This window comes from Varanus komodoensis, unplaced genomic scaffold (genome assembly GCF_004798865.1).
Source record: "Varanus komodoensis strain SLA01 unplaced genomic scaffold, ASM479886v1 scaffold27, whole genome shotgun sequence".
Classification (NCBI taxonomy): domain Eukaryota; kingdom Metazoa; phylum Chordata; class Lepidosauria; order Squamata; family Varanidae; genus Varanus; species Varanus komodoensis.
Window position 1 is genome coordinate 13,235,210 of NW_025335701.1, and position 14,026 is coordinate 13,249,235.

Sequence of the window (14,026 nt, forward strand, 5' to 3'; positions counted from 1 at the left end):
AGTATGTTTTAAAAATATTGACTTTTGCATTTTCAAAAAGCATATAAGACATGTAATATAAATTCCCATCTTCCTGTTCCCCCACCCCAGATATTCCATGTGTACATCTTTAGTTCCAAAAGAGCTAAGTGAGTGAAGTTCATTTGCTGGATTTTGGGTAGTTGTGTTTATTGAGCATGGTTGTTGGTTACTTTAACAAGTTGGTGCCACCAGTATGCTGAGAACACTCAGCTCTTCCTTTCCATTGAAAACCAAGGAAATTGTTCTAATTCTAAATCAAGTTTGATGGTGGTAATTACTAGATGAAGGCAAACAAACAGAAGTGTAATCCAGACAAAATAGAGGTGTTCCTGGTTAGACAAAAGACAGATCAGGAAATAAGGAGTTGGGTTCTGCTAGAAGGGGTTGCGCGCCTCTCCAGTTTAGATTCAGCCCTGAACCTGGATGCTCTGGCTGTGGCGGAGGCCAGAAGTTCTAAGGCTGTGCCTGTTCCTAGAGATGTCTGATCTGGGTGTGATAAAATTGTCTTTAGATATACTCCTTTTGGATGGCTTGGAAAATTCAGCTATAGAGTGTTGACCAGAGCTGGTTCTAGGAAGCATGTGATTCTCTTGTTACAAACAGTTTCAACGACTTACAATTTGATTCTGGGCACAATTCAAAGTGCTAATTATGCCCTATAAAGCCCTAAATGATCTGGGATCAGGCTATTTGAAAGACCCCAGTCTCCAACACAACCCTGCCTGTCTTTTAAGATTTTCAGGGAGGGTACTTCTCTTGGTCCCACATTTGGTGGATACAGCGGGACCTCCATAATCACAGGTGTAAGTTCCAATCCCCCCAGTGGATGCCTGAAACGATGGATAGCGGCAAACACTTCATTCATGGGTGGTTAGGAACGCAGGACCCCTGCAAGAGTGGAAAAATTGCAAATATCTCTAGAGAAAAACCACGATTATAGGGTCTTTATGCCCACTGAGAGAGAAAACATGTGAGTGGGGCTGGCTAGTACTGAGACAAAGAGCATGGCATTCCCCAACAGAGTGCATGATTACCAAGAGATATTACTGGGTTTACTGTTAAGCTATTCACAGTTTTCCCACTTTTGTGGGGGTTCTGTGTCCCCCTAGGGGAGAATGTGGAGGATGGGTAGTCAACCTCAGTTAAGTGAAACTGCAGTACCTGAGATAGCATATATAGCAGTCTTGCTGTACATACAAGAAGGCGTTTTCAGGGACCACTCCATAGATCTGGAACTCCCTGCTAAAAAAGGTTACTTTCCTTTCTGTTGTTCTTCTGCCAGCAGAAATCTTAAAAACAAAATGTTTTTCTTAGACAGAACTTTAGCATGAGAGGGTCTGCTGCTGAGGGGGATTTTAAGTGGTAGGGTGTTGTCTACTTATCGTATAGTGCTTTTAGTTTAGTGCTTTATATTTTACCATATTTTTCGCTCTATAAGACGCGCCTGACCATAAGACGCACCTAGTTTTTAGAGGAGGAAAACAAGAAAAAAATATTCTGAATCAAATGGGCACATAATCACAGGCATATTCCCCATCACTTCCCCATGGGCTGCACATCTGACAGACTTACTGCACACACATATTCACTCTATAAGACGCACAGACATTTCCCCTTACTTTTGAGGGAGAAAAAAGTGCGTCTTATAGAGCAAAAAATACGGTAATTGGTTTGTTTGGTATTAAAATTGGTATTTTATTATAGTTGGCTGCCTTGAGTGCCAATTTGGCCATACATTTAGGGCACAATCCTTTCACTGCTAGACATTTTCTAGATGGCCATAAGAGACTTCTGAGTCCCAGCTCCGATCTTGGAATCTCACTCCAAAATGTGAGCAACCTCCTTCCATCCTTGCAGCCATTGCTGGAAAAACTGCATTGCCTGCGACTCTGATGTCACAAGAATCTCTGTGGAGATGGAGCTCTGTGGATGTTTAGGGGGTGGGAAGGGGAGGGACATGTTCTGTCAGCACATGCAGTGTGTGGTTCAGCCTAGTCTTCTAGCACTCCAAGGCAAAACACGCAGATGGCTGAAACCGGCTGCCTAAGGGTGCAGTTGTACACTCTACAGCCTCCATGCACGAACAAGGTGTGGTGGCAGGAATTTCCACTGCTGTTGCACTTTATGTCCCAATTCTTAGCTAGTCAGCTGTCTTCAGCCATCTAGATAAAACACCAAGAAGGGAAGGAGGCTGGGATGCCAGCAGAAAACAGAGTAAGTCCTTAGCCCTAATCCCACCCCCCTCCCTGGCATGCCCTTTTTTCTCCCCTCTGTAGTGCATTTGTGACTTCAGGGGAGGCAGCTGAGCTGGGAGGGAGGTGGGGCAGGGACTCAGTCTTCAGAGTCCCAGTTCTGAGATTGCAAGACCTTGGAGTTGGGTCTCTCAGTAATTCTATGGCCCTTCCAGACAACACTGGGAGTCTACAGATTGTGCCCTAAATATTTTATAGGGTGAAAGATGTGCAGAGATTACCTTTGTCCCCACGCTCCTTCTGCCTTCCATAGTATACCTGTAATCTTCTGAGTTCATAGGGTTACAGCCAGTCACACTGGATGGTATTTCCCATAAATTGTATATGAATATATGCATGTATATTTTAAAGCTCTCTTAAAAAGGTAGGAGATGCTGTCCCTGCGTGATGTAAAATCAGATAACGACCCCATTTGGGTAACAGTTTTTCTGAGGTTTGAGCAGATGAATGTTACCGAATAGAATGCGTGAAGTTACCAAAGGAAAGGGCTAAAGAATTGGAAAAACATGGTGCTGGAGGAGAGCTTTGCAAACACGCTGGACTGACAGAAAGACAAACAAGAAGGTCTTAGATCAAATCAAGGCAGAATTTTTCCTAGAAGCAAAAATTATAATACTGTAGCTATCACACTTTGAGCACATCGTATGAAGTTGACTGGCTGGAGAAGACAATCATGTCAGGAAACGTTGAAGGAAGAAGAGGAAGATCAACCATGAAATGGATCAATTCCATAGAAGAACAGCCTTGAGTTCACAAGGTCAGGACGTTTTGGAGAGTTTTCATTCATAGGGTCACCATGATCTTCACCATGAAGATGACTTGATGGCATATAGCAACAACTCCTCATATGTGCAGAACTAAGTGTAAAATTACAAAGCTGAGAGTAGAATGTGAAAATGCAGCAAATAACTGAGTTTGGCAGGAATCACTGGACAGAAGAAAACAGTTAAGATTAAAACTTGATAATTCAAAAATGTCACTAACACGTGCAATCATCTATGGAATGCGCTCCCCAGAGAGGTCCACCTGGCACCGTCGCTATTTGTTTTTCGGTGCCAGGCTAAGGCCTTTTTATTTAAAACTTATTTTAATTGTTAATTTATTGTATTTATAGGATTTTAATTTTTTAAGCTGAGATGTCACCGGGGTTTTTAATTTTAATTGTATAATTGTTATATTTATATGTTTTATTTATGTTGTGAGCTGCCCCGACGCTTTGTTCCGATGGGGGCAACATAGAAGTGTTTTAAATAAATAAATAAATAAATAATCAGGTTGTACACATTTCTGAAGGAAAGATGTCTTAAAAGATCAGAAAAAAGAATGTCAAACAAGCAAAAACAAGGTAAGCTAGATTAATGCACAACCAAAACATGTAGTCAAAGAACATTTTGTTTCATGTTGGACTTTGAGGAAGCGCTGGACATCAGTGAAGCAGCAAGCATGATAGCACACCTCCTGCTTCTGGGTACACAACCTGAGTTGGCTACCCCATGCTCCATTGTTACAGCACTGAATGAATGACTTGAGTGAGTGCGACAGTATGAACGGACTGAAACTAGCTGCATTTTATGTTTAAAGATATTCCAAAAACTACGTTTACATTTTTGAGCCTCAGTCTGTATCTCACCCCATTATCTCAGTCTTTTTCGAAAACTTTATTTGCCACAAGGTTGGTGGCCGGTTTGCAGGGGATGGGGTATGAGGCGAGACTGAGGGAACTGGGCCTCTTCAGCCTGGAGAAGAGGAGACTCAGAGGGGATATGTTGGCGACATACAGGTATGTGAGGGGATGTCACATGGAGGTGGGTAGAGACCTGTTCTCCCCTGCAGAGGAAGGCAGGACGCACTCCAACGGAGCAAAGCTCAGGGAGCCAAGGTTCTGTTTGGATGCCAGGAAGCACTTCCTGACAGTCAGGACCCCGAGGGTGTGGAATGGGCTTCCACAAGAGGTCATTGAGGCCCCATCGGTGCGGGTGTTCAAGGATAGGCTGGACATGTACATGGTGGGCATGTCGTGAGTGGAGCCGGCAGGAGCCGGGGGTCAGACTAGACGGCCCGGGAGGCCCCTTCTGACTCGCTCTGTTTCTATGTTTCTATGTTAAATAAACATTTGCATGGTAGGCCATCAGCAAGCAGGATGGAAAGGGAATTCCAGAGCCTACCCAGAGCTACTAAGGATCTTTTCCTAGTTCCAACCAAACATATTTCAGAGATATGCAAGGGACGTTTGCCTTAAACATCTTAGCAAGTGGTCTTTCAGCCATTCTCATTTCAAACTTTAAAGGGTTTTGAATTTTTATATCACAGCTTAGTGTTACATGCAAACCAGGATATCGTAAATGCACATTTTCCTTTCAAAAGAAAAGGCCAGTGCCTTTCAAATCTTTTGTGATGGCAGGAAATAAAGTGGCTGTCCTTTTACCATCCCTTTCCTCTGCCATCCTGTCATCTGAGAACTGGCGTGGTGTCATGGATAAGAAGGGCGGGACTGGGACTTGGCTGATCTTGGCTGTTCCAGGTTATCATTCCTTCTCAGTCAGCCACTGGGTGACTTTGGGCCAGTCACAGACCCTCAGCCCAACCTACCTCCCGGGGTCTTTGTTGTGGGGATAAGATTGAGAGCAGGAGCAGGAGCCTGATGTAAGCCACTTTGACTTCTTTGTAAGAAAAAAGGTGGAATATAAATCTAATAAATAAATAAATAAATAAAATTCAGTACTAACATTCTGAAGCAATGTAGTTATTTAACAAGGGAATTGCATGGTTGCAAGCACCTTTTTAGGGCATTTTAGAAGCAAACTGTCTCTAATACCTTTAAATATATATTCATCATGACCAGTAGCTGTTGATAGTCTTATCTTACATACATTTGTCTAATTCCATTTTAAAGTTATCCAAGGGAACAGCCATCTCCAAATCTTGTGGTACCAGCTTCTATAACTGAACTATGCACTGCATGGGGAAAAAACAAACACACACTTCCTTACTATCTTTCCTTAGCTGCGGGGAGGTGGGGTATCTTTGGGTGCTGAGTTTGGCTTCACTGGGTATTCATGGGTTTACCTATATCCACTGGAGTGCTTTCTTCCTCTCCACTTTCTCTAGAGTATGCATCCTTTTATAAAGAGTTCTCTTTCTCCTCCCTTTGCTTTCCCATCACTTATTTTAAGACTTATATGCCACTTGCTGCGATAGAATCTTCTAAAGCTACAGAGCCCCCAAGTTTTCTACGGAATACTTTCCGTGCCATGCCTATGACTAGACAAAACAGCAACAACAAGCCAGGTGGCTCTCCGTGCGTAAGGCGAGGCTGCGGGATACAGAAATCTCTGGAAAGCCTCAAGTGCGCTCGGCGCGGCGCGGCGCGGCGCGGGTCAGCAGCTGCGGGCGGGCGCCTTCTTCCCTCGCCCAGGGCGGGCTGCGGGCAGCGTGGAGGAAGCCCCCGGCCTCCGCTCGCCCCCTCGGAGCGCGGGAGGAGAGGCGCCGCGCGGAGGCAGGGCGGGAGGCGGGGGCGGCGCTGCCATCTCCCCATCTGTCCTTCTCCCCGCCGCTGGGAGGGGTGCGGAGGAAGAGGCGGCTGTGGCGAGGCGAAGACAGGCGCGGCGGCCTGAGGAGGTGCCTGCGCGCTCGCCGCTCTGGCTGCCCTGCTATGGTAAGGTTCGTCCCTTTCCTCTCCTCCCCCCACTTCGTTTGTTCCATGGGGGGGGGGGGCGTGCAGGAGACGAGAGGCTGCATCCAGTACAGCCAGGTCCGCTTGCTTATTTATTTATTTATTTATTTATTTACGCTCCCCCCTCCCCTCTCCACACAGGCTGCAGCAGCGGCGGCCGAGAGAGGGGGAGCAGGTGGAGAGTTGAGAGACTGCAGTGAAGCTGCCCTGGAGACATGGCGGACCAGTGCCTCTGAATAAGCAAAAAACGAAGAAAAAAGGTGGGGGAGAGACGAAAAAGAGGGACGTCCCCCCTTCTTCCTCCTCCTGCTCCAGCGCCAGCGATGCCGGGTTGAGCTCCCAGGGAGCAAAGCCAGCCGAAGGACAAATGGTGCGGCAGCCTTGGGGCGCTTGAAACTCCTTCCCCTTCTCTCCACTCCTTCATGGCGCATCAGCTCCTCTCCCCTGGCCTTAAGCCGGAGTAGCTGCCTGCTTCTCTGGAGCATCCCAGGGAGAACTGCCATTCACCCGTGCCTGTATCCATCCATCTCCGCCCATCACCTTCTCTCCCTCTCTCTCCATCCCTCCTTTTCTCTCTCTGCCCCTCACACCCCACAGCCCAAAGCTATGGCTGCAGAAGAGGTCTTGGAGACGGTGGATCACTACAAGTCCGAGATTGAGAGACTGACCAAAGAGCTCACAGAAACAACCCATGAAAAAATCCAGGCTGCTGAATATGGGCTAGTGGTCTTGGAAGAAAAACTCACCCTCAAGCAGCAGTATGATGAGCTGGAAGCGGAATATGATGCCCTTAAGCAGGAGCTGGAACAAATGAGAGAGGTGAGTTGGCTCCAAAGATTTGTTTTTCTTGTCACCTCCCCCACCCCACCTATGTTACCTTTCCCTCTTTTTCGTCTAGCCTCTTACTACCTGTCCTCTGTGTTGTTGTTTTAAAAAGGACGGGGGGACACCCCAATCCCTCTTCTGCTTAGTGATGTTCTCAAAATTGCTAAATCTCTTTAGGAACCTGAATAAATGGTTTGTGGTGTAGGCCAAATATAAATATCTTGGAGCTATGTGTGTGTGAGATTGAAACTGCAAGGTGTCGTTTATCACAGGACTTAAAGATCAGCACTGACTTAAAAGATGTTTAAGAATGGATTATAGTTCTGATATTTTAAATCTACTGCTGATTGAAATCTGGGCAATACACAGGCATTGCTTAAATTTGTATAACACAACTTCTGGTTTTCAGATATTGGATGTAAATGCAGTGATTTAATGCAGTTATAACTGGATGGTTTCACTGTTATTCAGAAAGGGGTATTTAAAGGGAACATTATGAATATTTAAGCTGTATTTAAAAATAAAAATCTCTACTCTTTTTAATAACAGTATACATGATAATCGAGAGAGATGTTGAAAGTCTTTGGAAGGTTATTTATATACATGTTATAGTTTCACCTGTTAGTGGCATCCACCATCTTTCCATCAAAATTATTTCTGTACCAACCCAGATATGAATGCTTGATTTGAGGCAACCAAATGTGTCTGTTATGGGAAGGGTATTAAGCATTTGCCAACATCATAGAGAATTTGAATATGTATTCCTTGAGTGTCATTGAGGTAGATACATTTTTTCCATCAGTATTTTTTGAAGAGTCACAACAAAGGTGGATATCCTGCTAAGGCTTATCACCCTCTCAAGAGCTATACATGCATGGTATATTCTCTTATTCATCAAGTCCTGAGTTCTGAAACACATTTAAGCTTGTTTACAGACCCTCTGATACTTCATTCTTAAAAAAATAAAAGGCTAAGGATTAACTTCTGTAGTCTACACACAATCCACTTACATCCTTATAGGGGAAAAGTCTAGCTTCTTTCCTGAATAACTATAATATGATTTGTTTTGTCAGCTCTAATAACAATTTGACTAACTCTCATTCCTCAAAACTTTCTGAATCTCAATATCTGAGATCAGTGAGAAATATTTATAATCGGGTGTTGCAAAATAATATGTCCATATAATTGAAAGGGAAATAGAGATTATATTCATGTAATATAAAGAGATGCTATTATACACTAATGATGGCAAAATTAGGCCCAGACAAGCAGTATAAAGTTTGATGACTGAATGAAAGTCCAGCTATTGGACAGGTAGTAGCTCTAAAGATAAACAAAATATTGTTCAATAGCCTGAGTTACACAAAGATCCAAAGAAAAATTTATTTATTTATTTATACACTGTCCAATAGTCGTGACTTTCAGAGCTGTTTACAACTAAAACAGCCAGGGAAGACTGCCTTGGGAATGGCTGATACTGGACATCCAATAAGGAACTGAATGAGGAACCATTTAAGACCTTGTCCATTAGCAGTTAGAAAATGTTTAGGATCTTAGGATCAGAACCTGGACTTGGTGAACCATGATGCACTAGTACTAAAGTGAAGAAACTAGTCACTGTATATGGACTTCACTGAGAAGGTCAGTATGCTTCACACAGGTTTTATCAGTGGGCTATAGCCCAAATATACAATTGGGAATGGTAATTTTAGGTTATGTACACTACTATCTTAACTTCCTCCAAAGGTACTATGGGAAATGTAGTTCTATAAAGTGACCTCAAAAATAATACTTAGGATTCTCATAAACCTACTATGTTTAGAGTTTCTGGTGGAAATCCATAATAATTAAACCAACTAGGCTATTAATCAGAATATTCAATTAACCTTTCCATTGTTTATTATGCATCCTTGGTTAATAAAGCAGCAGATTAAAAATATTAAAGATTTTTAATACAAGTACTCAAGGAAGGAAGTGATAGGTATTGTTACATATAAAGATTCTTTGATTCTTTATTTTCTTTCACAGCAGACATGCCTCTTCTATAAGATGGGTACAGTATTATAAAGCAAAACAAAGCAAAGCAAAGCAAAGCTAAACTAAACAAAAGAAAACAATGTTTCTTTCTTCAGAATTGTTGTTTTAAACAAAAGCTATAATTCCAGATTGAATCAATCAACTAAAGTGCACATTACTTATCAGCTAAGGTTGCAATCCTATGCAAACTTCCGTAACCCTATTAAATACATAGGGCATTACTTTCAAGTGAATATACATAGGATAATACTATAAGATTTTTTAAAAATCTGGTGATAGCCTTAGATTACAGTTCCATATCCAAGTATTGAGGCGTAAGACTCATTAGGTTCAAATGGAAAGTACTTCTGACTAGATATGCATAGAGCTATGTTATGTCATGTAGATGTACATTCAAGAGCTGTTTTGGATTATTGCTGGCATAACAGATCATTCAAAGAACTAGATTGATTTGGAATATGAAGCTGCACAGAATTATGACTTGATTATTTTCCCAATTCTTATCATGGTTCTCCTGTAACGTTTCACCTGTTGTAAAGCATCCTGGACTTTGTATCTACACTGGAAGAGTGGAGTATGCCTCCTCTTAAATAAATGATATAAATGAAATTCTTTAAGGTGATTTTTCATACCTTTTATGCTGAGAAGATTTCTATAGAGCTTATGGAAGTTCTATATTGACTTACAGTATTTGTGCCATCATTTATATATTTATTTGTTTTTTACTGTGACTTAAATATCTCTATGCCAGCAGAGATTTAACAGATGCAGCTTCTGCAAGTGTGGAGGTGTGCTAAGGAAGAAACCTTAATGTGTTTTATTTCTGCCTGTTAACTTTTATGTAACAAGCAGAAATTAAGTTCATTAAGGTTTATCCAACAGCACAAAACTTTTGCCAGAAAATGTTTTGGTGTGCTAATCTTATAACAAATCAGATAGTGATCATAGTCTACTTGTGGTTCATTTTCAGAGTTCTTAATGCTTCTGCAGTGGAGAGAAGTGAGGCCTTCTTAGACCTTTTATTGTACTAATTCAATAGTGTATGTAAAAATTAATTTATTTCTTTTCAGCTACAAAGTGTGAACCATGACCAAATGCTTTAGCTATTGGCTGTTCCCTAAAATTTCAGTAAAATGACACTTGTCATTTTACTGAAATCTCCTCAGGTGTCCAGATTTAAAAAAAAAAAAAACTTTTGCTGAGTCACTATTTCAAACTGCTTGTCAATTCATCTTCTAAGTAGTGAATAGAAATGCACTGGAAAGCTGGTGTGGTGTAGTAGTTTCACTTCTGGATTGTCACTTGAGAAATCTGGATTCTAGTCCCGTCTCAGCCACTGACTGACTTTTGGCCAGTCACTGCCTCTCAGCCTAACCTACCTCACAGGGTTTCTGTTGTGGGAATAAAATAGAAAGGAAGAGAAATGTTTGAACCTCCTTGGGTTTCTTACAAGAGGAAAAATGGCAGGATATAAATGTAAACCGCCCCCCCCCCCATCTATTTCCTGTATGCAAGGGGAAGGTGCCAATAAACACATGCTGGTCTTAGCTGACAAGCTATAAATAATAAAGCTAATTTGTTTAAATCAATTTACCATCCTGGGACTTACTGAAGGATGGTATATAAAAGCTTTAAATAAATAAATAAATTTACAACATAATACAGTTACCAATACATTAGTGCAGCCAAAAGTGTCTCGAAAAGATGATGGCATCTTCCCCTTTTTGGAGTGGAACATCAAGTAAGTCTTCTGTTTAGATCTGATGAAACATAACTAGCTAGTGGTCCAGGCAGTCTTCATTTTTAGCATAGTGATTAAAGAATTATGGCCGTATCCAGCCAGTTAATTACTAGTTATGGGGTGACTGTATATACTTCTAATGTTACAGTGGACCTCTTAGTTGTAGGATGTTTCACTCCCTCTTGGCAATAAAAAGGTTTTATAATTAACTTAAATATGGAGTAGATGTGTTTATCAAACTCAGGTTTATTTATAGGAATACCCAATACAATTACTCTCCTGCTTTCTGACTGTACTGTACGTCCTTCTAGAAGGACTGTTCATGGTGTGTTAGTTCCATATATTTGTTGTGCTGCCTGTCACAGCTTCTCCAGATTGGCAAATTTTGTTGCCGAGTTCCCCTGTGGTCAGACTTCCTCTGCTGCAAGTCTTAGTAAGGTCCTACCTAGAATGGTCTTTAAAAATAGAATAGCAATGGCATAAGTTACACATTTCACAGTACACTGTGCCAGGATCCATTCCCTTTCAGCTCTGATGCTGTCGTTATCTACCACACCCATATAGTTTCATCCAATTTTGAGGAGATAGTGAGGCAATTACGTAGGTATTCCATTTTATAGCTCTTCTCTAAGCTACCTGCACCTTCATGGGAGTTTAGCATCATCATTTTTGTTGTCATCTTTTTCTTTAAGGCTGCTAACCTAAGCTAATCTACCTTTGGAATATAATATTACATGCACAAAACTTTAATGATCAGGAAATTAAAAAAAATCTTGTCAATGTTTTATGGCTCGATGCAGCTGAACTAGATTTGCAATCCTGGTTGTCTGGCTCAAGGGAGATGTGACTGACAATAAAAATATTTTTAGTATTGCATTTGTCGTCTTTTGTATCAGCAGAGATGTTCACCTTTACAACTAACTCTCTTTTTTCTTTACTCTCAAGCCATTTCCTTTCCCCACCCAGGCTTCTTCTCTGTCCCCACCCCACATTCTTCTGAAGAATTCTCTCAGCTCCCCTTTCCTGGACACACTTTCTTCCCTTAGCCTGCTGCATTCTAAACTGCCTCTCTCCCCTTTTCTAGTGTTGCTGTTACTCCTGTCCCTCCTTCCTCAAGGGTATGAGCCTATACTCACTCAACAGGGAGTAACCCCATTGGATAGTAGGATGTGAGGTTAGATATGTAAAAATTGGGCTTTGCAAGGCTCTTCTCTCTGCTTCATTCTGTTTAGAATTGGAGGTGCACTCTCAAAGGCAACCAGGAACTCTTAGGAGCACATCTGTATAGCTAACAGCAGCTCACTGGTCATTCTTCCTCTGCCAGCTCTGGCATTATTACATACTTCCACAGGAATCAATGTGTAACAATATAGATAGCATTGAGATGGAAAATTAGGAAACAGCTACCTTATATTTCTTTTTTTCACTTGCTATCTTTTGCCATGGTCTATTAAATGCACATTGTACAACAACATTTGAAATACAATATATTGGTTGGGGTTGTTTGTACTGAAAACTAATAATTTAGTGCTTTGTTTCTATGGTTCTGATGTGATAAATGATAGAATAAAGCAAAAATAGTAATAGATGTCTCAATAAACACTTTGAGTTCTAATAAGTAGGGCAACCATTATATTTGCTGCCTTCATTTAAGAACATTCTCTTGGAAGAAATGAGAAATCATTCTATTAATTATATTTATGCTTTCAAAGAACCGGACCAGTTAGTTGGAAGGTGAACTGATTTATATTGCTGATCTTGCAACTTTCAAGGTTGTAATGTACAGTAAGAAAGAATTGCACCTTTAGAGAGGCTTGAACACAGTGTTATTTAAATTAATGCTAGATCTTCTGGAACTGATCCTAACCTATGAAGAATTAAGCCCTTCAGCAAGAAATGCTAAGCAGTAACGCTCCACATCTGTCCATATACTTGCATTTACTTCTTGAACCACTTTGCTAGTTTAAGCGGGGGATGAAAGCTGAGATGGAGAGAGTGTAGTACAAGGTGTCTGGGCAACAGTGTGGTGTAGTGGTTAAGAGCATGGGACTAGGACTCAGAGGATCTGGGTTCTAGTCCCCGCTCAGCCATGGAGCCAACTGGGTGACTTTGGGCCAGTCACAGACTCTCAGCCCAACCTACCTCACAGAGTTGTTGTGGGGATAAGATGGAGGAGGAGAATGATGTAAGCTGCCTTGAGCCCTTTGTAGGAAAAAGGCAGGATATAAATCGCAATACAAACAAAACAAAAGAAAACAAAAACCTTTCACCTGGAGCAAAATATCTAGTTCCCTTTCCCTCTTGGGACTGCTGAGTGAAAAGGCCCTACTACTTCTGCCAAAAGGAGAACTTGCTGCCTTTGGGACATCATTAATCGAATCTCTTACATTATGTGTATCGGCATTACTACCAACCAATGTATCTCACTTCTACATAATGATCCTTTTCTCATGTCACAGTGATGCTATTTAACCCACAATTTTTAGGGACGTGCACTACCTGTAAACTGCTGCCATTTTCTGTGACCTAGCAGCTTTAAACAAGCTTTAGTTGACCAAGCAAAAGCTTATTAATGTGACATGCAAACATGGACTGCTGGGTTGTTAGGATGCTAAGCAGCCCAGTGGTCCAGATCTAAACATCATGCTTACGTCTTTTGATTGCAAGTTGCTTATAGTAAGAGGAAATACTGTTCATCTGGCATGTGTCCCGTTAAACTGTGCATTAATCAACCAAATATTTGTTGTGATTACATGTGAACTGTCCCAATAGGGGGAGGTACAAAATATATTGTCAGACATAACATTCCTTAAAGCAGACCCACAGCTATTGTCCGGAACACAGCCGAGTGTCAGTGTAGGACTTGTGGAAGCAGGGACTATGACTCACTTTGCACATAGCACCGGTTCATGTTTTAACCTATTGTCAAGGCTGACCAGGTTTGTTGATGGATTAAAGCTCTGAGTTTCTCTCCCTGAATTAACCAGCATTCCGGGTTTGCAAGTCAGTGGGCATTCCTGGATAGTTCTGCAATCTGGATGGTGAGGGGGTGGGAGCCAGTATGCTCGCTCGCTTGCTTGCTCCCATGTGTCCCCACAATTAATGGGTTAAATGTTAATAAACCCTGCAAACTATGTCAACGTCTCCAGTATGGCGGTAGTTATACCTAAATCCTGTATCCACCACATAGTCTGTGCTATACAGGTTTTTAAAGACAAATTATTCAAGGTCTTTCTAATCATGATTCTGTTATGTGTTTCTGTGCTAACATTGATTTTTCATGAACTGGGTAGAAACATGTTATTCATTGTAACACACCGTGTATCTGTTTACCATTTTAAAGCTAAACACAGTTATTTAATGCTAAATTCTGATTCCTGGATTCATTGTTTTTCTGTTGCATGCATAAGTTCTGAGTAGCAGAACTTCTGCAGTTAATCTTTCCTTATTAACAAAACTTAACATGAAGACTTCAGT

At 41.5% G+C, this 14,026-nt stretch overlaps 1 protein-coding gene across 6 annotated transcripts in view; it reads left to right on the top strand.

Moving 5' to 3' along the window:
- The first annotated feature begins 5,868 nt into the window (after window positions 1-5,868).
- Window positions 5,869-14,026, top strand: part of BICD1 (BICD cargo adaptor 1) — a 121,963-nt gene continuing 113,805 nt past the window's right edge. For 4 of the 6 annotated variants that reach the window (XM_044434297.1, XM_044434298.1, XM_044434299.1 and 1 more), the window contains exons 1-3: window positions 5,869-5,933; window positions 6,088-6,316; window positions 6,544-6,765. In XM_044434297.1, coding sequence (XP_044290232.1) covers window positions 6,314-6,316; window positions 6,544-6,765 — 225 coding nt within the window. In that variant the 5' untranslated portion in view covers window positions 5,869-5,933; window positions 6,088-6,313. Of the gene's footprint in view, window positions 5,934-6,087; window positions 6,766-14,026 lie in introns of all 6 variants that reach the window. The other 2 variants (XM_044434296.1, XM_044434295.1) reach the window with 2 other exon arrangements.